General features: G+C 51.4%; 2 protein-coding genes across 9 annotated transcripts; one reads left to right on the forward strand and one right to left on the reverse strand.

Annotated features, from left to right (window-relative positions):
- Positions 1 to 318: 318 nt before the first annotated feature.
- On the reverse strand, positions 319 to 14,627 carry ZNF219 (zinc finger protein 219). Of its 6 annotated transcripts, none has more exons than XM_036117948.2 (5): positions 14,536 to 14,627; positions 3,789 to 3,880; positions 2,112 to 3,519; positions 1,662 to 1,793; positions 319 to 1,418 (listed from the first exon to the last, which is right to left on the reverse strand). In XM_036117948.2, exons 2-5 carry the CDS (start codon positions 3,792 to 3,794, stop codon positions 808 to 810), a joined length of 2,157 nt encoding a protein of 718 aa, XP_035973841.2. In that variant the 5' UTR covers positions 3,795 to 3,880; positions 14,536 to 14,627; the 3' UTR covers positions 319 to 807. The 6 variants fall into 6 exon arrangements, with proteins under 6 accessions (XP_035973841.2, XP_035973842.2, XP_035973838.2 ...); XM_036117949.2 differs by lacking the exon at positions 14,536 to 14,627 and adding an exon at positions 9,071 to 9,089; XM_036117945.2 differs by lacking the exon at positions 14,536 to 14,627 and adding an exon at positions 8,573 to 8,981.
- TMEM253 (transmembrane protein 253) lies at positions 11,058 to 13,750 on the forward strand. 3 transcript variants are annotated; one of them, XM_036117970.2, is made up of 7 exons: positions 11,058 to 11,206; positions 11,303 to 11,469; positions 11,818 to 11,928; positions 12,022 to 12,078; positions 12,386 to 12,496; positions 12,601 to 12,747; positions 13,111 to 13,750. In XM_036117970.2, exons 2-7 carry the CDS (start codon positions 11,362 to 11,364, stop codon positions 13,189 to 13,191), a joined length of 615 nt encoding a protein of 204 aa, XP_035973863.1. In that variant the 5' UTR covers positions 11,058 to 11,206; positions 11,303 to 11,361; the 3' UTR covers positions 13,192 to 13,750. The 3 variants fall into 3 exon arrangements, with proteins under 3 accessions (XP_035973863.1, XP_077909568.1, XP_035973862.1); XM_036117969.2 differs by having other exon boundaries at positions 11,059 to 11,206; positions 11,326 to 11,469; XM_078053442.1 differs by lacking the exon at positions 12,386 to 12,496.
- Positions 14,628 to 24,571: the final 9,944 nt, after the last annotated feature.

Genomic DNA, 24,571 nt, shown 5'->3' on the forward strand with positions numbered 1-24,571 from the left:
CGGTGGCTCTCGGAGGCTCAGTGCACTCTGCCAAGTTCCTCCTGTCCCGCTGCACCCACTTCCGGAGGCTGAGGTGGTCACCCTCAAGCTGGATCCAGCACAGTCCAGCAGTTCTCAGGATGAGGTCCTCAGACCACAGGGCGTGAGAGTCCCCTAGGCTGCTTGCTAAATGCTAATTCCTGGGCCCCACCCCCAGAGCTACTGAAGCCGAAGTCTGGGGGTAAAGCCCAAGATTTCTCATTCCTCGTTAAGCTCTTTGGGTGATTGCTAAGCGCCTGCAGAAGTATTTCCGACAAAATCTCCAAGGAGAACAGGACATAGGCAGACAGACACAGCGCCCTGTGCCTCAAGACACCTGTTTATTGGGGACACAACTCTGCGACAGGGATGACAGGAATCGTACCAAAAATAGCGACGTCTACAGGGCCCCTGAAGGGGCTAGAAGGGTACAGTGCCCCCCACCCCCACCCATTGTACAAAAATAAACTCTCACGCCTATGGACCAGCAAAGACTGGCAGAGCGGCTCCTCAACAGGGACACAACCCTCTGCCAGCCCTGGGACCCCGTTCTTTGATCCTCACCCCTGCCACTTCTAAGGCACTGTGACTCTCCCCTGGGCTGGGTGGGTAGCGCCCGCCCACCCTCCTACGCCCGCCACGCCCTCCACCCCCTCCACCTCTGGTCCGCCTGGGGCTGGGATATGGGTCCCACGCTGCCCCCTGCTGGCTGCTCTACCCAACTACCTCTAGCGCTCCCCCGCTCCCGCGGGGTGAGCTCACTAAGCTAACCGCCCCTAAGAGGGCTCCCTACCGTTCTTGTCCCCCCAGCCCCGCCTCTCCCGATCTCGACAGCCCGGGGCCCTCCTCCCCTTCCTGCGGAGGGCTGGGAGGGGTCTCTCCCGATTGTGCAGGGGCGTAGGGCGGAGACGCGTCGGCCTGGGGCGGCCTGCGGCCCCGAGCCCTGCGGCTGTGGTGCACTTGCAGGTGCAAGGCCATGAGCTCAGGGGCTCCAGTGGCGAAGGGGCAGAAGAGGCATCGGTGGAGGGCACCCCCCGGCCCAGCCTCGCCTCCCGGCCCCGCCCGCAGGGACAGGTCCAGGGGTTCGGCCTCACCGCCTCGCCCGTTGCGCAGGGTCCTCCCGGGACTGGCGGGCTTCCGACGGGACCCCGGCGCCGCGCTCGAAGGAGGCCGGGGGTTCGCCGCGCCCTCCACCCAGGTCGCAGGCTGCGGAGCCGGCTTGGCTCCCGACTGCTGTGCCTGCTGTGCCGAACCCCGCTGGGAAGGGGGTGGCGGCTCCGGGGGTGGTCCGGGGCCCGCCCCGCTCCTCTGCTCTCGGTGGTGGCGCTGCAGGTGATACTTGAGCGAGCCGGACTGGGTGCCCGCGTAGTCGCAGTGCGGACACTTGTAGGGGCGCTCGCCTGGAGAAAGGGGTGCGACAGGGTCACAGAGGCACGATCACCGCCCGCCCCCACCCGCATTTCGCTCTCTGTACAAGCGTCTCTGGACCAGAAAAACACACTGCCACCCCCACCCCGTCTCATTCAACAGAGCAGCATTCCCCCATCTCAACTGGCCAATCTGAAGGCTGCGTTTCCGGTAGCTCTCTCATGTCTCTTCCCGCCCTCCAGGTCCCTCCGCACCCCAGAGGCTGCCTCCCTCACCTGTGTGCACTCGCAGGTGCACTTTAAGGTGATGCGCAGAGCGGAAAGATTTTCCACAGAAGGGGCAATCCTTTCCTGTGGCTCCCCGGCCCCCTTCAGGCCGGGTCCCTCCAACCAATAGCCCATTCTCTTCTGCAACACACACGTTAAGGGAAGTCAGAAAGGCCCTTTGCCCTAACCCTATCAGGGCCATGCGCCCCACACCCACCCCTTAGGATTGCTTCCCCTCAGGGCCCCAGAAGGAAACAGTATGTTTGAGGGAACCTGAGGGGTTGGATTTGTTGTGAGTTGTGCTATGCCCTTGAAAAGTGGCCTCCAGGAGTGAAAAAAAAAAAAAAACCAAGAATTAAAAGATAGGTCCTTTTTAAAGAAGAGGGGACAGGAGGGCAGTGGTGGCATCAGATGGGCCCAGAATGTGGAAACCTTGGAGGGAAAAGACCCCTTACATACCCTGCGTGGCGGTGGACCTTGCTTGGGTCCCCGCAGCAGGCGCAGAGTGCCCTGGCCCCTCGCCTGGGCGCGGGTGCAGTGAAGCCAGAGGGCCCAACGCCCTGCTGCGGGCCCAGGTCTCCTCCTCCGCCTCCACCACCTCCTCTTCCTCCTCTGGCTCTTCGGCGCGATGCCGGCGAGCCCGGGCCGGGAGAGCGGAGGGCAGTGGGCGGAAGCTTCCGAAGCTGCGGCCAGCCCCAGGCTCGGCACCCTCACCATTGGGCCGGGCCTCGCCAGCTCGCAGGCTCAGGTAGCCCAGGAGGCTCGGAGGCTCACGGCGCTCAGCGGGAGTGGGCGCCGGGGCCAAGAGGAGCGCGGGGCCCAGCGGCTCATAGGCCAGCAGGCCCAGGTCAGGAGGCTGGGGGGCCCGGGCAGCCCCGGAACCAGGCCCCGGGGCACGCAGCGGGCCCAGCTTGCTGGCGTGCACCTTCATATGGTTCTTAAGGAACCAGGGCTCCTTAAAGCAGCGGCCACACACGGGACACGCATGATCGAAGGACGCCTTGTGCTTGCGCATGTGGCCCTTCAGAAACCAGGACTGCGTAAAGCTCTGGCCACACACTTGACAGCGGAACTCCGGGGGCGCGGGGGGCTCCTCGGGAGCGGCAGGAGCGGGGGCGGGGGCTGCCTCACGTTCAGGCTCCGGCTCAGACTCTGGGACTGATCTGGGTTCAGGTTGGGGTGGAGGCTGAGGCTGGGGTGCAGCCGAGCTGGCCGCCAGGGGGCGCTCAGGAGCTCCGTGGGCCGTCAGGCTGTGATGCAGCAGCTCCTCCTCCTGGCTGGAGCCAAAACTGCACAGGCCGCACTTCCAGGGCCTGTGCAGGATGTGCAGGTGGCGTTCGCGCTCCGCCGCGGTGCGAAACTTGCCTTTGCAGAAGGGGCAACGGAAGGCGGACGACGAAGGAGCCTGGGACCGCGCCAGGCCCTCAGTAGCAGGGGTGGACTGCATGCCCCCTGAGCTTCGGGCTCTCCCCAGCCGGGCCTCGCGCAGTAGCGCGCGCTCCTCCAACTCCAGCAACAGGCGTGCGGCGGGGCTACGCGGGCGCTCGGGCTGGTGCGTGCGCAGATGCGAGCGTAGCAGGGCACGCTGCGCTGCACGGTGGCCGCAGTGCGGGCACTGGAAGGCCTGGGCGCCTGGGTGCGCCCGCAGGTGCAAAGCCAGGATAGAGTTGAAGCGGAAGCGCTTCCCGCATACAGGGCAGGGGAAGCGCCTTTCGCCTGCACGACTCTCGGACCAGCCCACCGCTCCCATCCCTGGAGACCCGGCGCTCACGCCTGGCCCGTTGGAGTAGCGCTGCAGATCCAGTTCGCCGTCGAAGGCGGGCGGCGAGGGCGCTAAGTGGCCGCCCGGGGCGCGGGGACGTGAGCCCTGTGGAGAAAGACCTGAGTAGAGCAAGGGATGGAGAAGGGACAGCTGTGGGGAAAGCAAGGGCGTGGAAGGCCAGAAGAACTCGAGGGAGGGTGGGCTGGGGCCTGGATCAGGAACACCGAGTGCCCTTCCCACTCACCTTGGGGAAGTGGGATATGAATGGGAATTGAGCTGTTGGGGCCACAGACATAACTTCTAAGAGAGGTGGGGAGGGGAAGGAGTATAATTGTTAAGTACTTGCTGGTTCAGGCCAGGGCTTCTTCACTCACCTCCATGGACCCCCTTCACATTCTTTGGTTCTGGGGAGTGCAGGGAAGAGGAGGAGGAAAAGCTGCTAGTGAAGGCAACAGGTGCTGAAGAGCTAAAGCAAGAGAGACAGGTTTGGAGGGAAAGATGAGCCCTGGTTTTCAGCAGTGGAAAGAGGCACCCCCAACCCCATACTCTTAGCAGCCCCTACTCCTGCAACCTATCCCTTCATTACCCTTCCTTGCACCCTGAGACAGGAGGGGGCTGCCGTCTTCAAAATTTGTACTCCTTGATTTGCCCAGCCCACAGGCTCCCTGATAACCCAGATGTCTTCCCCCAAATTATTCATTTTAAATGCCTAGTCCAAAACCACCACTACCATCACCACCACCACCATCACCACCACCACCATCATCACCACCACCACCACCACCCCCTGGTGGTAGAAACCATCACAGTATACCCCTCTCTCATTTAAGTTAGGCTGTGCAGCTTAATGAGCAAACGGGGTGGGCCTGCCATGCTCCCCAGTTGTCCAAGTGAGACCAGTTGCTCTCAGACCCCTAACTGACCCGCCAGCCAAACATCCTTCCACACTCCACAGTCCTTCCTTCTGCCCTTATCCTGTCTTTCTGTCTCTTCCCCCTCGTTCTCCCTCCCTCCGCCTGGATTCCTGATCCATTCATTTCCATTCATTACAGAGACTCATTCATGCATGGGAGAGAAACACCTCCCAGCAGCAGAGTCTGGAGACAGACAGAGGGGGAGGGGCATGAAGGGGGAGAGAGCCAGAGGGAGAGGGAATGAAGAGAGAGTTGGGGGAGGAGTGGAAGTTAAGGGGTGCTCCTGGCCTGGGGAAGGGGTTAAAAACTGCAAATACCAGATAGGATTCATCCCCATGTTTCAAACCTTGGAGCCTGCAGTTTGATGGGGCATCTCAGCCCCTTTGTCCAGGGCTGTTCCGAGGCAGGCTTTCCTCCTCTCTGCAGGGGAGAGGCTCCCTCACACAAGAGGAGGATTACACTGGCTCTGAGCTCAAGAGGCTGGAGTGAGGGACGGGGGGCGGGGCTGGGCCATCTGCACAGATAGGGGCTCAGCACATGCTCTGAGCAGGAAAGGGTTAAAATTCTCCAGGCTGAAATTCCCTGGGCCTGGGATGTGCAGAGCTCCAGTTCTGAGGAAGGAGAAGAGCACTGAGAAGATTGGGGCGGGGGGGCTCTCCTGATTCTAAGCTGCAGAGGTTAGCATTAGGACTTAGAAGCAACCCCAGAATTAACATTCATGGAAATAGGCCTGGGGAGCCCGAGAAGTCAGCCAGCCTAGCTTACATTTAGAATTGTATCTGGTCGACACTAGATGAATGTGGGCCTAACCTATTTTTTTGCCTGAGATAGAAAGAATATTTGAGATATAAAGAACTTCCTTACAATAGGCATTGTGAAACTGAAATGGGTTACTGAGAAAGAAAAGGACTCAAGCATTACTTTGCTTAAGGATCTTTAACAGAAGAGAACTGTGCCAGGAGTCAGCACTGCTTATCAGCGAAGAGAAAAGGCTCTGGAGGTCCAAGTCTTCTTTAATTTTTGACATTTAATGAATGTGAATATGGTAAGACTCCATGAAGGGGCAGGTACCTGTTACATGTGAAATCTGGGTTAAGGGAATTTTATTAACAGGAGGTTGGTTGATTGACAAAGTGTCCTCATCCAAGGGTCACTAAACAACCTCCACCACCACGTTTAATATTTGTATTTCTGTAGCTCCAAATTAGGGCATCCACTGTCATCTTCTGGATCCTCCAAAGAAACCCCTTTCCTGAGACCAAGAGCCCAGCTAGGCTCTGTGAGTAGTGTCATGAAAGGTGAATTAAAGAGTAGGGCTGAGGAGTGCAAGGCTATTGTGGGCCCAGTCTATTAATAGCCCTGCAACCTTCAGTAAATCACTTAACCTCCCAGTTTACTCATCTGTAAAATAAGGAGGTTGGACTAATTTATATTGATGGTCCCTTCCAGCTCGAAAATTTGTGGTTCTGAGTCACAGGACTCTTCTGGACCCCAGAGAGATGTTAAAAACAAATGGTCATCCCTTCAGTACCATGGAGAGTGCAGTGGGCTACCAGAGGAGCCACTTTGGCCACCTCGGTACCATAGAAAGAGCTAGAAGTCCTAGAGGGGCCACGTTTGCCATTTTAGCACCACAGATAAAGCACTGAGAAAAGGTGGAGGATTTTTTTTTAAATTCCTATCTGGGAACCACGGGGGGGGAGGGGGAGAACTGTGGTACCAGAGGGATTATTTTGGCCTTTTAGATGTCACTGAAAATAGATAAATGTAATAGAAAATAGATGTAACTAGAAGAATTTTAATTAGCTATAAGGAGTGTCCTGACAGTTACAGTTTGTACATCCTGGAATGAGTTACTGAGGCATCGTATTTGGGTCCATCACATTCTGTTGCTCTCCTGGGGATTCCCGGAACATCCTGGTGTACAGCCAATCTGGTATATTCAGAGGAAGCAGATGGTGGGGGAGGAGGGGGGAGGCTGGGAATACTGCATGGTCATAGCTGACTAACCTATGGGCACATATTCTGATTCTGAGAAGATTCTAGGGCCCCTAAAACTGCCTGTAGGACAGCAAGCAAAATACCTCACGGGAGGCTGACCTCACATATGAAGCCAGTAGAGTAGGAACAGGGCAAAGCTTCCTCCGCCAAAACAAAACAAAAACAAAAGAACTACTTTGCACATAGCATTTTCCAGGATGAAAAAAAGTGATATACAAGGAGGCCTAAATTGAAGCTGAATTCCCAAGCAGGGAAAGTTTCCCTAGAGGGTAGCCTCAAATCAACAAAACCCACTTAGACACCTTCCCAGGCCCAGTCAAGACCTCCTGAATCATCTCCACACCAAAGGAGGCCCCAGGCACCTGATCCCATGAGTGTTTTGTTTTGTTTTGTTTTCAATAGGAGAGAGCACCGACAGGGTCCAAGATCTATGAACTGGCTTGGACCCCACAGCATGCATGTATTGCCTGTGGGCAATAATCACAGAGTTTTCTAGAGTTAGGCCCTAAACACCATCCACGAGACTTGGCCAGGCAGTAGTAATGACCTACTTTCCACCCCCACTGGGAATCAGGGGTTATCTGGTCCTTCTTTGGGTCCTATAGGGATACAGAGCCAGGGATAGGGATCGGAAATCGTTCCAAAGCAACAGGCCAATTATTTTTATGTGCTAGAAAAGCTGGCGGGGAAGGGGATGTGGACCGTCAAATCTTATTGCGTTAGGGAGGGCTGGAAGGGTTGGTGAGAAGACTTAGAAATAAGGACGGGTACACAGAAGCATCTGCTGCCTGAAGGACCTCAAATATTGTCCCTCAAACCTGTGGTTCAAAAGTTTTTAGGGTCAAAGTGTAAGGGGCAAGGATTCAGGACTTCTGAGGTACAGTTGTGGCTAAGCCTCTGTCACTGGTCATTTCTAAAACTTGATGTTCTTCCCTCTGTTGAGAATCCCACACCTCTGAAGTCGGCTACCAATTATGATTAACACTGCACAAGATGAGGTAAGAAAGAAAGGGGGCTTCTTAGGTGGTCTAGAGTCAAGACCACTTTTATCACAAGCACATGTCAGTAGCTCACTTTTATGGTCTCCTCTCCATGGCCCTCTGAACCTCACCGCTCAGGGAGTTCCTCTAAACTGACCCCACATCACAGCATGTCCATCTTTTACACTGAGTTCTTGGTAAAGCCTCCTTCCCTCCATCCTCACTGTCCTGATTTGGGGGCACAGCACCTCAGTCACTGACTCCAAATGTGCAGCAGGAGACAAGAGGAAGATACACCTGCTGACCTACTGCCACCCCACCATGGTGGATCTTATTCCACAGGCATGTCCCAACTTGACCCCTCTTCTGAAAGTTCTAGAGGACCTTGATTTGGGGGAGGGGGCACGGCACCAGCCTTAAGTCCCCTTAACTGGAGCTGACCCTAGAAAGGTCAGAGTCTTAGCACCCATATGAGCCTCAGTCCTCAGATTAGGGGGTGGGGGGTGGGCAGGAGAGCCTCTGGGAAAATCTCCCTCCCAGAAGTAGGTTGGCAAGTAGGGCAGGACCTGTGATCCTGCACAAGAGATTCTTCCAGCAGCACCCCAGTCCCCTCCCGGGGAAGATAAGCTAGAAGGATGATGGGGGGCAGGGTTGGGAGATTGGGAGGCCAGGGCTCAGCTACCCCGGCCGGGAGAACAAAAGCTGAGTTGCAGCCGCCTCCGCCGCTGCCGCCGGCCGAGCTCTTTGTGACACTTTGTTTGGGACGCAGAGAGGGAAGCACCCCCCATCCTCTCCCCTCCCCCACCCCCGCTCCGGGAGAGTTTGGGTCCCTTCCCCCTCTTCTATCAGCCCTACCTGAGCCGGGGGGCGCTCATCCACTCTGGCTCCCGGCTCGGCCGCCCTGCACCCCCAGGCCCCTCGCGCCCTGCCTTCGGGCCCCTACAAAGACGTCCGCGCCCCCCCCACCCGCTGGCCTTTCCCCTTTGGTGTCCGCTTTCCCGGCTCCCCCACCTGGCCCCCCCTCCCTCGAGGCCCCCCAGCTCTCTCGGCTTCCGAGGCCGCCGCCCCCACCCCGCCCCCCCAGGAGCTCTGGGCGAAGTTTGCTTGGGGCCGAGCCGGCGCCCCTCCCCCGCCCCCGCCCCCTGCACCTGCTCCGAGCCGGGCGCGCGGAGCGGGCCCCCCCTCCGGGTGGGGGGGAGGGGGCCGGGGGCGGGGGCCGGGTAGCGGAGGGGGGGGCCGGGAGTGGGGGGAGCGGCTACTCACGAGCCCCGGGCGGGCGGCGGCGGAGCGGGCGGCGGCGGCGGCGGCGGCGGGCGGCGGGCCGGCGGCGCGGGCGTCAGCGTTACGTGGGGCCGGGGGAGATGCGCCGGGCCCCGGCCCCCCCGCCCCCGGCCCGGCCCCCGCCCCCTCCCCGGTCCCCCGCCCCCGGCCCTGGCCCGCATTGTGTGCGGCGGGAGGCGGCCCGGCCATTAGCATGCGGGGGGCGGCGCGGCGGGGCTGGGAGCCGCGCGGGAGCGGGAGCGGGGCTCTGGCTCCGGGGACAGGGAGCTGGGGACCCCGGGAGCCGCGAGAGGCGGCCGCCAGGGGCGGGGTACGGGCAGTTTGGAGACGGGGGGCGCTGTCGGAGGGAGGGAGGGAGTGAGCGGGGGTGGGACGCACAGACGATTCCAACAGGAGACTGGAAGAGATTTTGAAAGGTCATCTCGTCCTTCCCCCAGCCTCCAAGCCGGACTGCCCCTCCCACCCTAAACCCGGACATACCAGGGAAGGAGTTGGCTCTGCCGCTCTTTCTGCCCCAACATGCACAGACTCGGGAAGTTCTTCCTGGGGTTTTATCTCAAAGCCTCTCCCTTACAATTTCTGTCTCTCTTTTTGGGAAGGAGGAGGAGGGGCGATAATAGAGATAGTTAATGTCTGCCGTATAAGAAACATTATTAAAGTTACTCTTCGGTCCTTTCTGTTCTTGATAAACAAATCCTACTCCTTCCTCTCGAATTCTCTTTTCCATTCCCTAAGTCACTTTAATGGCTCTTCAATACAACAAATATTTACTAATTGCTTACCGAGTACCAGGCACTATGCTTAGCACTGTGGGGGATGAGCAGATGAGGGGCTTGTAGTACCCTCCCATGAGCAGATTGTAATCTAGACAGGGGCTACAAATTTGTAAGTAGTATACTCAGATTTAATCAATATTGACGGAATGCCTGTTCACTTATTTAATAGTATAGAATCCTTGCAATAACATTCTGAAATATAATCAGTCTGCATTTACAGGTAAGGAAAATGAAGCTAAAGAGTCTCTTTCCACTGGCCTACCAGCTCAGGGATCCTCAGAGCAAGCCGAACATTTCACATTCTGCCAGGCCACGGCCACCAAATAAAATTAATGCACATGGGGACTGAGGCAGGAGTAGACACACAACTTCTCCAGATCCCTTTAAATGTGATTCCCACTCCCCAGGAAAGAAGAGTGGACACAGTGCTCCAATGAGTGTTGGCCCAGCACGAAGCAGGACAGAAGGGTCTTACAAAGGACCACTTGCCTCCCAGGACCCTGCCTGTCAGTACTAACTCCCAGAAGTCTTCTGGCTCAGTCTTCTAATGCCTTCAGTAATAATAATGATAATAGTCACTAACAATTATTGAGCACTTAAGTGCTAGGTACCGGGCTGAGCTAGTTCATTGCATTTTCTCTTTTAATACTCAAGGCAACCCCTTGAGTATTGTATTGAGATCAGTATTATTAACTTCCTTTTATAGATAAGGAAACAGAGAGATTAAGCAACTTGCCCTAGGTCACCCCGGTAGATCTTGGATTTGAACATAGGTCTGGTTTTCTCCAGATCTCGGGCTCTGCACCTTTCCTATGTTTGATCCATAGTGTATATATTCGGGCCAAGCTGGTTCTGCTTCTTACTGTAGAAACAGATGTCCCCAGCTTAGCTTCTGAATAAGCCTTTAATATATGGGCATCAGGCACATCAGTGTGACCTCACTGCACCACCGATGGTTATTAAGTGCCCACCGTGAGTCCAACAACCCCTCACAGTCATATTATTAGCCCCCTTTTTATCACTCAGTTTGAACAAACTGAGGTTCAAATAGGTAGAATAATGTATCCAAGGTCACACAGCTGGGAAAGTGACAGAACTGAGATTCTAGTCCAAGTCAGCCTGACTGCAAGGCAACCTGTATCTCTCAAAAATATCCTTTGGTGCAGTAGTGTCCTTCCCAAGACTGACCATTTGAGGACTATTTTCTATACATATCTTGCTGCAAGTTAACACCATAACATTAAAAAATCCCCACTCTAAATAGGGATCCCCATCTACTTCGTGTCCAATCCAGAGTAAATCCTTCAAGAAAGGAAGAAGAGAGGAGAAACTGTCCAGAAGTGAGAGACAGGAAGCCAGGGGAATTAAACCTTGCCTGGTCTTGAGACAACACTGCAAGTGGTAATGACAGGGGACCAATTCAGACAGTAACATGGGATTTCCCTAGGGAACAGCAGGTAATCTGAGGTGGAAGCAAAAAAAGGAGAAAGATTAGACGGAAATGGGGGGAAACTGGGACCCCAGGGTGGTAGTGTCCATTGGGATGAGGTGAGCAATCAGAAGAGGACCCCGGATGGGCAGAGAGGGCGGCAACGGGAAAGAGGGACAGAGCAAGGCAGGGCTGGGCGGTCTTGTGGAATGAACTGAGGCTGGTGTCTACCCATGGCCACTCCCTGGATCCTTAGGCTCTCAGTGGGGACCTTTGCCCCACCACACCCAGCCCTGACAGCCTGTCTCTGCCAAAACAAGTTTGTCGTCGTCTGCTCTGAGCTACCGGACCCTGCCAGGAGCTCCAGGCTCAGCTGGGTCCCATCCCTTTGGAGTAGCACCTTCAGACTAGGTAGGTCTGAGGCCCTGAGCCTCAACTCCCTGGATTTTGGAAGTGGGCAAAGGGACAGCGGGAAGAGATGTTTCTGCATGTCCTATCTCCTGATAGGTGCCATGATGCATTTCTCCCAGCCTAGGAAGCACTGAACTCCAGTGAGCAAGGGAGCCATGGAGGAGAAAGCTGCTCAGTGGGAGCAGAAGAGACCCAAGCTTCGTCTGGAAAAGCTACAGCACTGGGCAAGGCACAAGCAGAGTGGGCACCTCTTGGTGCTGGCGGTGAGGCCAGGCTGCCCCACCCCAACCTTCAGCATGTCCAATTGCACCCCAATTCAATTCTATCTGTGTTTAGGGAGCACCTACCCCGTGCCTGAAACTGTGCTAGCCTCTGAGTGGGAGGAGGGTGGAGAAAGCATAGAATAATGAAGCAAGACCCTTAATCCCCAATTAGCTTCCATCGTGTGGGGAAAACACATAGGTAAGTAACCAAACTTGGACATGAGACAGAAAAATTAAATAATATCCCATTCCCTCACTTGCCCTTGGTTGACTACTTTCTGCCAACGTGCATTCCTCCCAATTGCTGATCTCTGTATCCCCTTCCACTACCCTGTGTCCGGCCTCCAGGTGAGTCAGCTATGGCTGGCAGTGGGCGTGGTGCCCTTTGCAGTCTCCGTTGCCTGCCTGAACTCTGCTTGTCACATGGCCACAGCACTGCCACTTGGGCCTGGAGCATTGGTAAGACCCACCACAAGGAAGGGTGGAAGGAAGGTCCTGGAGGCCCCTCCTTAATGGGGCCAGAGCTCAACATTTGCCTTTCTCACCATTCAGGGTCTCCTCACTGGGATTGTCACCCTTGAGCTGCGCAGAGCACCCCGCCTCTGGAAGGTAGGAGGGGAAGAGAATGCAGCACTGTTCTCCCACCACCACCCCCCCCACACACGCATGCACACACGTCCACGCACACAAACCAATCAGCCCAGGAAGTGACTAAATGTTAACTAATCCTTCCAGCTCTCTGCCCCTGACTGGACTCAAAAACTGAGGAGGGAAAGCAAGAAATTAGAGGGCTCATGGCCCTGTTTGGAGGGGGAGGAATAGGAGCTGAGTTTTGTTTTGGGGCTAGGCTGCAGGTGGGGCTTGGGGTGGCAATGAGTCCCCTAGGCTGGGCAGGGCTGAACTGGCTCACTGGCAGGTGCAGGCCATGATGATACTCAACATCTTCAGTCTGATCTTGGGCTTTATCGTGGTGGTGGTCGAGGTGATGAAGACAGCTTTGGGGCCTGCCCCAGCTGCCCCCTCCCAGGTATGGGTGAATAAAGGAGAAGGTGGGAGGATGAGGAGATGAAGAGGGAAAGGGGCAGGGGCAAACAGGTTCCCTGTAGCATCCTCAGCCCTGTCTACCCGCAGCTGGCTGGCTTGCTGGTGGTGGAGCTCAGCACTGAGGCCTTCACCCTAGGGGGAGTGCTGGTCTCCGCATACTCGCTATTCCTGCTGAGCCAGAGGAAGCCAGGATGCTGCAGGAGCCAGAGTCTGCACTACCAGGAGCTGGAGGAGGTATTCAGGGCATGGAGGAAAGTATGGAGCAGTGAGCTAGCAGCTGATTTTTTTACTGGCTATTGTGGTCAGTGGCACTTAAGAGAAAATAATGGGATTAGTGGGGGCGGAGGGAGAGAAGGGGTCGTAGCCGGAAACTGGTTTTCTGGTTTTAGACATTTCTTCCCTAGCGTTGAGTAAGAGGGAACTGGGTATCTAAATGGCTGAGACTAAAAATGCGGGAGAGCATTAGGAAGCTGCCTAAATATCGGATGAACTATGGGAACAAGAAAAAATGGAAGAAAAGGAGGAAGTTGTTTCTGTCTGGGATTCCTCCTTCCTCACCCCTACAGTTTGCTCCCCTCACAACTGTCTGGCTTTTAGGGTCTCTCTGAGTTGGAGGAAGTTGCTGCCTTGGAGAATGGTCCCACAGTGGCTAGCACAGCAAATGCAACAAATGAGTGAGCTGGCAAGCGGAGGCAGACAAGTCCTGCTCCACTAACCCGGCAGGAGCGTTCTCCAAACCCTTCTGGCCCCCACTCCACAGAACTCAGAAGCTAGATGGAGTCCTCTGAGACCTACATGAAGTCCGGAGGAGCGCCTTCAGTTTTCATGCAGACTAGGCCCCTTGCTCTTCCCTTCCCCGCTACCCCTAGCTATACCTGAACCGGAGTCTTCCCTCGCCTCATTGCCCTGGAAAGCTGCCCTCCTGCAGGACATCCTTAAACCAACTTTCAGCTGTACCCCCTTCCTCCCTTCCATCCTTCCCCTCCCTACCCGTCGCCTCCCCATACAGCTTCACATCTGCCTCATCTCACTTATTTCTCTTCTTTCCACCTTTCGCAAGCCCATCCACTCCAAGCCCGGGGTCCCGTACAAGCCCATTCTCGGCAATCAATTCACGGGTGCTTTAGTTTTTTCTCCCTTCGATCCGGTTCCTTTCTACTCTAGCGAAGACTACAAGTCCCGGGCTGCCCCCGCTGCCCCGTGGCCTGATGGGAAATAAAGAGCCTTCCCTCCGGGATGGGGGCGCTGTGCATCGGCTGAGTGACGCGAGGCGCTGGAAGTCGGGGCCTAGCCGAGAGTTTCCTCGGACGCGACCACTGGCCCCGCGTGCGGGGAGGCGCCAGGCGGGTTGTCCTGCGCGGGGGCGCCGCCGCCCCACCCACGGCAACTGAGAGCTGACTGTGGGGCCACGGGCCTCCCTCTGGCAGCTTCGGGGACGGGCAGGGGCTGGGGGCTGGCCCTCGGCAGGGCTGGGTTTCCCAAATGCTGTCGCCGCGCCCCCCCCCAACCCACAGAGCCCAAATCCAAAGTCCTGAGACTTGGAGCGCGCGCGAGAAAGGGGTTGGAGATGATGAGTCAGAAGCCCGGGGCCCTTCTCGTCCCCCTCCCTCGGGGCCCAGGTGCCGGACGAGGACAGGCTCGCTGGGCAGACGGGTGGACGGGGCAGGAAGAGGAGGGGACGCGGCGACCCGAGCTAAGACTTTCCCGCCTCTTGCGAGCACGCCGGTGTAACGAGCCCGCGTTGCCGCCACCCTTTCTCTCCAAGGCGGGAGCGGGACTGCGCAGGCTCAGCCTCTCGGCTGCCCCGCCGACCTTTGATCCCGGCTGCCGTCTGGTCCTGAAGCTCTGGTTGGGCTCAACCCCCACTGTTTATGACCTTTGCACGTGTGCAAAGATGACAAGCTCGAGTGGGCTTGCGAAAAGCCCAGGAAAACTGGGAGACCCAGTAGCACCAGCCGGGCAGCTTACTAGCCGCTAGAGAAACTAGAAATTGACCACAGCTGCAGTACTAAGAGAACTCACCCCAAATTCACATAGTGCCCGGGATGGGTGTGCGCCTCACACTCATTTTTGTTCCCACTTGAGAAGGCTTCTTTCCCTAGAGAATGCTGCTTCTCCGGACTTAGCCAAGCCCAGGCATCAGTGAGGAAAGAGCGCAGCCTGGCTGCCTTGCCCTGACATTGCAGTGGTGCCCGCGGGAGAGCTCCTGTTTGTGACACCTTGGGAGTGGTAATAGTCGCCCTATGACAAAGTTGTGTGAGTACTAGTGGGTGGAGACAGTTGTGGAATTAGACTCTTGAATGGAGAAAACAAGATCTGGGCCTCCCCCTTCTCCTCCCAGTCTAACTGCCGGAGGAATAATGCAGAGCTTCTGTGTGCAAGACTCGGAAAATAATTTTCTTCAAAGTGAGAAGATGGTGGTGGATAAGGAAATGGGGGTAAAAAAAAATCAACAATTCACCCTGTCTTCTAGATAGGATCAACAGCTTTTAGTGATATGATCAGAAATCTAAGAATTGCATTCTAGTTCTTGGAGTTCAGTGACCCTACAAATGAACCTTATCAGTCAGGTTAGGTTAGGCTATGCTTTGGTAACAATGCCCAAATCTTTTTTTTTTTTCCCCCTTAAGTAAGCTCTGTGACCCACATGGGGATTGAACCCACAACTCTGAGATTAAGAGTCACATGCTCTACCTACTAAGCCAGCCAGGCCCCCCAACAATGCCCAAATCTTAATGGCTTTAAACCACACATGTTGGTCTCAGCAGTACATGTCTAGTCTGGCAGTGGGCTTTGCTCATTATAAGTTACTCAGGAACCCAAGCTGATGGAGCTCCACCATTTTGAGATCCTACCTAAGTCACCATGAGGCTTAGAGTCCCCACCCCCCACTCCTGTGTGAAGTAAGCATGAATTGTTCATGAGCTCTTCCATGCTTCTGCCTCAACAGAACACATAGCACTTTCATTGGCCAAAGCAAGTCATATAGCCACACCCAACTTCAGGACCGCTAGAAGGGCAATCTTTTCAAATGACTAGAAGAAGGGAAGCAGAAATATTAAAAGAAAAAATGTTAATCATTTGTGGTGATTCTTGAAAAGTTTAGTAATTGGAACTCATCTTTTCCAGCAGTTATGCCCATATCTACCTCTTCGGTTTTCCCTGAACCACTAAATGCAGTTGTTAATAGAAACTTTTCCAGGGGCACCTGGGTGGCTCCGTTGGTTAAGGGTATGCTTTTGGCTCAGGTCATGATCCCAGGGTCCTGCGATGGAATCACGCGTCAGGCTCCCTGCTTGGTGGGGAGTCTGCTTCTCCCTCTCCCTCTGCCCCTCCCCCTGCTCATGTGCTTGTTCTCTCTCTCACTCTCTCTCAAATAAATAAATAAATGAAGTCTTAAAAAAAAGAAACTTTTCCTTAAAAAATAATAGGACTAGGAGTTGGGAAATTCAGATTCTGGTTTTGTTGTGTAGGTTTGGGCAAGTCAGCCTCCCTGAAGTAGATTTTGCTTACATGGAGATTATAATCATAGTATTTATCCTCTCTACTTTACTGGAGTACCCGGCTAAAATAAAATCATACATGGGAAAATACTTTGAAACTCTAAGGCCACTTCAGAAGTTGAAAATAAATTGCTTACAGAAATGAGGAGTAGTGTAAATGAGTGAAACAGATTGGGTGTGATGTAACAGGGACTGGTGGGAACTGTGGGAAGCTAGAGTGCACACATTCTACTTCAAGACTTTACCCCCACTCAACTCCACCCAGTTATTGCCATGTGGGACTGTGGGCCTGGTATTGGCATAGTTCCAATTTTCCTAGACAAGTCAGAAATTCTGACTTTTTAATTATTTATTTTTAAATTTTATTCATTTGAGAGACAGCATGAGCTGGGCGATGGGGGGAGGGGGGAGTGGAGAGGGGCAGAGGGAGAGGGAAAAGAGACTTCCGCACCAAGCGGGAGTCCCATGTGGCTCAGTCCCAGGACCCTGAGACCATAATCTGAGCTGAAGGCAGACACCTAACTGACTGAGCCACTCAGGGACCTCAGAAATTCTGACTTTTTAAATGTGAACTCTTCTGATTTTAAAATGTTGAGAACAAATTTTTCTTTTCTTTTTTTTTTTTTTTAAAGATTTCATTTATTTATTTGAGAGAGAGAATGAGATAGAGAGAGCATGAGAGGGGGGAGGGTCAGAGGGAGAAGCAGGCTCCCTGTTCAGCAGGGAGCCCGATGCGGGACTCGATCCCGGGGACTCCAGGATCATGACCTGAGCCGAAGGCAGTCGCTTAACCAACTGAGCCACCCAGGCGCCCTGAGAACAAATTTTTCTTAAACTGTGGACCACATTCAGCCTGTCGTCCTTCAATTATAATCTCTTCCTATTCAAACATATGATAGGAATTCAGGTTTTGGGTGTGCAATACCTCTTGTAGGCCTTTGAGGCCTCTCTTGAAATCCAAGAGTCTTGGAGAGGTTTAACATTACGAACTTAACCTTTTTTTTAAATCAGTATGTCTCTATGGCATTGATTCTCAGGGAGGGGTATTTTGCCCACTAAGGGTTATTTGGCAATGTCTAGAGATATTTTGGCTTGTAACAACTGGGTGTTGGGGGTGGGGTTTATAATGGAAGGAGCATTAGATGATTAGATGACAAGTCAGAAGATCAGAGATTAAGTCCCAGGGCTACTAATGCCCCTTCGCTATGCATCGTCCTCCCCCAGCTGCGAGTGAAGGTTGTCTGAGATGTCCTGTGATCTTCATTATCTGCGCCCCCCCCCCCCCCCCCCCCCCCCCCCGCCTACTGCCCGAGTCCCTGGACGCTCTGTGAAAGCATTCTGCTCTGCTGCGTGGCTTCCCAGCAACCACCCTTATCTGCCCCTTCATCAGTTTGGCAGCCTCTGTGGAAGTCACTCGTATTATACTTGAATTACGGCCTATTGGAACTTCACAGAAAGAAGTGACTGTGACAAGGTTCCTGCTGACGTCAGTTTTTCAAGGCCTTGACCCCTATCCCTTGCTTTAAGCCCTGGAGAAATATCCGATTCATATGTGGCTTCATGTGCCGCTGAATTCTGTGGTGGTTGGGAAATTCTCCATGTTGATGAATTTTGCCCTCATTTCTTTGAAATTCAGTCATTTATTCTGGCCTTGAATACAAGATTATAGGCAACTGACCGTATCTCCCTAATGAAAGATCTGCTTATGCCAATGGTTCAGGGTTTCTGTCCTGGGCTGTGTCCTCTGCTGCCATCTCGTGGCCTCTCGGCTGCCCCGGTGGAGGTCTCACAAAGAGCCTTTCCACCAGGGAACGGCGTGAGGCAGTGGTTCAGGTGGAGAAGCTCTGCGCCCTGCGGCCGCTGCCCAAATGCCTCCCCTGCAGTGCTTCCACCGGGGCCGAGGCGCACGCCGCGTGGCGCGGACCCCGGCCGCGGCGGGCAGGCGGGAGGCGCGGGGACCCCTCCGCGTCACCCTGGGGGGCCTCTCTCTGTCATGCGGGCCCGGACTTGAGCCACCGACGTCAGTCAACCCAAGGATCCAGGAGCATTCGGAGCCTGGTTGGCCTGCAGCCGCTTGCCAGTGCCACCCAGGCCTGGGATGTTCTGAATCTCAGCGAGAGGAGATTCGCTGGTTGGACTTCCAGAGTTCTTTTTCTTGTGTAGGCCCATTTCGTGTTGCTTTGTGTCCACGGCCTTCATCTTGGCTTGCCCAGCCCATGCTTCCTCAACTTGGATACTTGGTTTTTGGTTTTGTTTTTTTTAAAGATTTTATTCATTATTTGAGAGACAGAGAGAGAGACAGAGCACGAATGGGGGGGGGGGGGAACAGAGGGAGAAGCAGGCTCCTCGCTGAGCAGGAAGTCCCATCCGGGTCTGGATCCCAGGACCTCGGAATCATGACCCGAGCTGAAGTCAGATGCTTAACAGATTGAGCCACCCAGGCGCCCTCAAGTTCAATATTTGATTGATGGGTTGAGCAGGACAGTTGGCAGTGTGCTCCCAGTGAGGCAATGTTTCCTATAAATACGACAGGATCTGTGCACTGTACTGACCAGAGGTCCCTCTCCAGGGTACAGGGAATCTGGGCTACTGGTGACTGAGCAGTGACTCCGCAAGAGGGGAAGGCAGAAAACATTTTTAGTTGGTGCTAATTTTTTTTCATTATACTACTGTGTTAAAAACCTAGTTGCCAAAGCAAATTTGTAGAACTGTCCCTTAGTTGTTAGCCCCTCCCATATACTTTCCATATGTTCACCATTTTATGGAGAGCACTGATTGTACCACAACCCCATTACCCCGAACCCCAGAAGAGGAGGAGGACTAGGAGGAGGAAAGAGGAGGAGGAGAAACCACCACCCTTGATGTTTATTTTCCAGCTTTTCCCTGCATAAAAATTAGGCGGGGGGGGGGGGGGGAGTTGCCTGGGTGGCTCAGTCAGTTAAGCATCTGCCTTGGGCTTGGGTCATGATCTCAGGGTCCTGGGATTGAGCCCCGCCTAGGGCTCCCTGTTCAGCGAGGGGTCTGCTTCTCCCTCTGCTTCTGCCCCCCACCCCCGGGCACTCTCTCTCTCTCTCTCTCAAATAAATAAATAAATAAAATCTTTAAAAAAAATTTCAGGGAGAAGGGCCTCCTTGTATAATTAATTTCCTAGGGCCTCAGGCTGGGGATAGCTTGCTACTAAGCCTGTGTGTATTGCTTCTCTTTAAAATTCAGATGCTATTTACTTAATGGGAATTGTCTTCTGTTTCTTCTGTTTTTCCTTCTTTGTATATATCTTTCTGCCTTGTTTCATTTATATATGTATATTTTTAAAGATTTTATTTATTTATTTGACAGAGAGAGAGCACAAACAGGGGGAGTGGCAGGCAGAGGGAGAAGGAGAAGCAGGTACCCCGCTGAGCAGGGAGCCAGACGTGGGACTCATTCCCAGGACCCTGGGATCATGACCTGAGCCCAAAGCAGATACTTAACTGACTGAGCCACCCAGGTGCCCCTCATTTATATTTTATATTGCATGTTATTCTTGATTCTACTTATCATCTGAATCTTTGGTTTATTTTTTTCAGAAACTTTTCCTATGTTCTGCCCAAAGTTAATGAGTTGTCTTCGCTGATTCTTGCTTGTTTTTCCTTGCCTTTATAAAGTTTTGTTGTTTGAAATGTTTTCCCCCAAGATATAATTTAATTTGTTTTGCTTCTTTATAATTATTTGTTCCCTTTACGTATAAAGAAAATGCTATACACCCACACTTACGCTTTAGATAAAGCTAGAGGACTTAAAGTCATGGCCTAGGAGAAACAGGATTGATGTCTTTATAAATCTCAAAGATAATTATGATGAAGAGAAACTGTTCTTTGTGAACCTAAGAAGCGAAGCTGGGTCCAGCGGTTAGTTGTTACAGAGAGGCCAATTTTAGATCAAAAAAGAGAAAAAACGGAACACTTTTCAAAAAATGAGCTGCTTTGGGGCACCTGGGTGGCTCAGTCAGTTGGGTGTCTGCCTTCGGCTCAGGTCAAGATCCCAGGGTCCTGGGATCGAGCCCCACATCGGGCTCCTTGCTTAGTGGGGAGACTGCTTCTCCCTCTGCCTGCTCATGCTCTCTCTCCCTCTCTCTCTGACAAATAAATAAATAAAAGTCTTAAAAAAAATGATCTGCTTTGAATTTGGCTCTCAACCTCTGGATATGTTAGAGGTGTTCTGTGCTATGTACTTCTGCACTGATAGATTATTGAAGCAACTATTCAAATATCAGCTGAATGATCAGAATAGAGGACTTCTAATTTCTTTTCCAACAGTAGTATTTGGCTTTTCAGCAGGGATAATGTTTTTTAATTGACCCATCCCTACCCTCTCATCAGAATGACTGGCCCTGGGCACAATTGTAAAGTAAGGTGTCAAGTATTCCTCTAGTCCCTAGAACAGAGTTTATCAACCGTGGCGCTACTGACTTTTGGGCCAGATAACTCTTTGTTGTGAAAGGCTGTCCTGGGGAATGTTAGAATGCTTTGCAGCAGCCCTGACCTCTAACCACTAGATACCAATAGCAGCCCTCCCCCGAGTCGTGACAATCAAAAATGTTTCAGACATTGCCAAATGTCCCCTGGGGAGCAAAATAGCCTCCTCCTTGAAAACCAGTCCCTCAGAGAGCTACAATAAGAAAGATTTCATGAACTTAATGTCTAACTTCTCCAAGATTCTTATACTGAAGGAGACCTATAAAGACCTACAAGAACCATATCTCACATCCCAAGCCTGAAATCCTACCCCTATTGTCTGCCTCTTACTCCCCCTTCTGATTTTTTTTTTCCCCTTCTGAATTTTCTATCTTTTTTTTTCCCCTGAATTTTCTTTCTTAACCGGTATTGCTATTTGGTTACACAAGCTGGATGCTAAGCTCTTCTCCCTCATTTCCTGTAGCCAAATGCTCACCATGTTCTATAGATTCTCTTCCTGCTTGAATCAATTTTCTCCACCACCACTGCCCCACATCAGGCCCTCACCGTCCTTCACCTAGGCCACAGGAAAAGCTTCCGAAAGAATTTCTATGCCTCCAGACTTGTCCTTCTGCTATACGTCTTGCACATAGCCACGAAAATGTGACCACATGGCTTCCCTGCTTAAAAGCCCTTCAGTGGCTCCCATCACCTGTAAGATCAGGTCCAAGTTTTTTATTTATTTTTTAAAAGATTGTATTTTTTTAATTTAAGATTTTATTTGTTTATTTGATAGAGAGAGAAAGCATAAGCAGGGGGAGTGGCACGCAGAGGGAGGGGGAGAAGCAGGCTCCCCAGCGAGCAGGTAGCCCGATGTGGGGCTCCATCCCAGGACCCTGAGATCATGACCTGAGCTGAAGGCAGATGCTTAACCGACTGAGCTACCCAGGCACCCCTTCTCCTGTTAATTTGACTCTTGTCAATTTAATTTGCAAGCTCCAGCTATTAAGCCTAAGAGGATAGAGAAAAGTTTTTTTCTTCCCCTACAATTGAAATTATCATTTATGTGTCCATCTTTGAAGCAAGAACTGTTTTATTCGTCTTTACAGCCCCAGAATTTAGCCAAGTGAATGACATATAGGAAACATCCAATATTTACCGAATAAATGAATAAATAGACTAAGTCAGAAGGAACCTTATTTTTTTTAAAGATTTTATTTATTTATTTATTTATTTATTTATTTATTTATTTATTTGAGAGAGAGAGACAGAGCATGAGCAGGGGGAGAGACAGAGGAAGAGGGTGAAGCAGACTCCCCACCGAGCAGGGAGCCTGATGTGGGGTTCGATCCCAGGACCCCGGAATCATGACCCAATCTGAATGCAGACGCTCAACCCACTGAGCCACCCAGGCGCCCCAGAAGGAACCTTAAAAGGCATTCTACTCGACATATAAAGTCCTGTGCAGTCTTTTGCCTTATTCAGTCAGCTAAAACATTAACAATAATGGTGCCACTGGAGAAAATCATTCAAATGTGGCAGCAGCTGCAGCAACAAAGTCATGGTCACAAAGTGCAACGAGATCTTGGAGGCTACCCCATAACTCTATTACTAGCAGCTCTCAGTTCCCATAGCTGCTACTTCAACTTTTTCACCTTGTTCTCAATAGTTACTGTAAAGTACATCTGGAAGAATAAACACATGATAAGGAAAGAAAGGAAGGAAGGAAAAGAGGGAGGGTGGGGGGGAGGGAAGGAAGGAAGAAAAAGAAAGAGAAAGAGCCTCTAATAAGAGTAATAAGGTGAGACTTGGTCTATCAGCTATTAATGTATATTATGAAGATAAAAAATTAAAACTGTGGTATTGGCACAAGAATAGACAGATAGATGAATGGAACAGAAGAGAGTCAAAAATAGAGCTCATGTAGGCATGCCTGGCTGGCTTAGTTGGTTGAGCATGAGACTCTTGATCTTGGGAGTCTTGAGTTCAAGCCCCAAGTTGGGTGTAGAACTTACTTTTTAAAAATTTTGAAAAAGATGGGGCACCTGGGTGGCTCAGTTGGTTAAGCGTCTGCCTTCAGTTCAGGTCTTGATCTTGGGGTCCTGGGATCAAGCTCTGCATCGGGCTCTGTGCTCAGCAGGGAGTCTGTGGGAGATTCTCTCTCCCTTCCCCTCTGCCCCTTCCCCCTGCTCTCTCTCTCTTTCTCTCTCTCTCAAATAAATAAATAAATCTTTTAAAAAGAAAACAAAAATGAAAAGTTAAGGGAGGATGACAGAAAGTGACATATAGCTAAAAGATTGATAGTATTAATATTGAAAAGAATTTAAAAATTGGTAAAGACAAAACAACCAATTTACCAAAAAGAAATAAAGAAATTGAAATGGCCAATAAATCTATGAAAGATGATTTATATTTACAGTAGTTAAATCAATGAGATTTAAAATGATAAGATGCCATTTTGTGCCAATCACATTATTAATATTGTTAAATACATATAACCCATTGTTGATGAATATGCAAGGAAATAGACATGTTCTAATGCCTCTGGTAGGGCTGTAGATTGGTACAATCAGAATGGAAAGCAAGTTAACATGTTTTATCTACAGATTAAGAATTGCCTATCTTGGGGTGCCTGGGTGGCTCAGTTGTTAAGCATCTGCCTTTGGCTCAGGTCATGATCTCAGGGTCCTGGGATCGAGCCCCGCATCAGGCTCTCTGCTCAGTGGGGAGCCTGCTTCTCCCTCTCCCACTCCCCCCACTTGTGTTCCCTCTCTCGCTGTGTCTCTCTCTGTCAAATAAATAAAATCTTTAAAAAAAGAAAAAAAGAATTGCCTACCTTTGGCTGAGCAATTCTGCTTCAAGGAGTTTTTCTCAGGAATACTCTTGGACATGTGTAAGGAGTCACCTATTGAAATGTTCACTACAGCATCAATTAAAAAGTTTAAAAGTGCAAACAGTCTAAATATCTAATGGTAAGGTAATTGATTTCTAAAGTGTAATAAACCTAGAGAATGAAATATATTACATTACCCTGGCACAAAAATGATAAAGAGTAAAAGATGCCCACAGTATTATTCTAAGTAAAAAAAAGCACATTGCATCCAACTGAAAAATAGGTAAAAGACTTGGAGAGACATTTCTCCGAAGAGGATTTACAAGTGGCCAGTAAGTACATGAAAATGAGGTTGAGCATCATTAGTCATTAGGGAAATGCAATTCAGAACCACAGTAGGATTCCACTTTACCGCTTCCCACCTACTAGGATAGCTATAAAAACAACAATAAATGGAAAGCAGCTAGTGCTGGCAAGGATGTGGAGAAACTGGAACTCTTACGTACTGCCAGTGCGAATGGAAAATGCTGCTGTGGAAAATAGCTTGGTGGTTTCTCAATACATTAAGCATATAAAATACCATAGGATCCAGCAATTCCACTCATAGATATACAGAAAACAGATGTTCAAACGAAAAATTGCACATGAATGTTCTTAGCAGTACTATTTACAGTAGCCAAAAGCGGGAAACAACTCAAGTGTCCATCAACTGATAAATGGAAAAACAAAATGTGGTATATATCTGTATAATGGAATATTTCTTATTCCACTAGGCTACAACATGAATGAACCCGGAAAATTTTATGCTAAGTGAAAGAAACCAACACAAAAGGCCACATACTGTATGATTCCATTTATCTGAAATATGCAGTAATAGGCAAGTCCATAGAAACAGGAAGTATATTAATGGTTTCCAGAACCTGGGGGAAGGAGAGAATGGGAGTGGCCGCGTAATGGCTATGGCTATGGGGTTTCCTTTTGTAATGGTGAAAATGTTCTGGAACTAGAGAGTGGGGATGGTTGCACAACATTGTAAAAGTACTAAATGCCACTGAATTGAACACTTTAAAATAGTTAAAATGGTAATATGTGAATTTTACCACAATAAAAACAAGTACATTACAAAATAGAAGGTATAGTTGGTTTTGTTTTTCTAGAAGAACATGCATAGAAAAAAAGTGTAGAAGGATAAATATCAAATTACTCTGGTTGTCCTTTGATGGTCATTTAGAACTAATGTTCTAATTTTTCTACAGTAATCTTGGATTACTTGAGTCCTTTTTAAAACA

The sequence above is a fragment of the Halichoerus grypus genome, chromosome 8 (genome assembly GCF_964656455.1).
Source record: "Halichoerus grypus chromosome 8, mHalGry1.hap1.1, whole genome shotgun sequence".
NCBI classification, from domain to species: domain Eukaryota; kingdom Metazoa; phylum Chordata; class Mammalia; order Carnivora; family Phocidae; genus Halichoerus; species Halichoerus grypus.

Excerpts from the sequence above, each read along its gene's own strand:
- ZNF219 (XM_036117948.2), bottom strand. Across the intron at positions 1,794-2,111 it reads AAGGTCCACCGCCACGCAGG|AAGAGAATGGGCTATTGGTT; the intron begins GTATGTAAGGGG and ends TGTGTGTTGCAG. Across the intron at positions 1,419-1,661 it reads GCACCTGCGAGTGCACACAG|GCGAGCGCCCCTACAAGTGT; the intron begins GTGAGGGAGGCA and ends CCCTTTCTCCAG.
- TMEM253 (XM_036117970.2), top strand. The coding sequence starts at position 11,362 with ATGGAGGAGAAAGCTGCTCAGTGGGAGCAGAAGAGACCCAAGCTTCGT. Across the intron at positions 11,470-11,817 it reads GGCACCTCTTGGTGCTGGCG|GTGAGTCAGCTATGGCTGGC; the intron begins GTGAGGCCAGGC and ends TCCGGCCTCCAG. Across the intron at positions 11,929-12,021 it reads CACTTGGGCCTGGAGCATTG|GGTCTCCTCACTGGGATTGT; the intron begins GTAAGACCCACC and ends CTCACCATTCAG.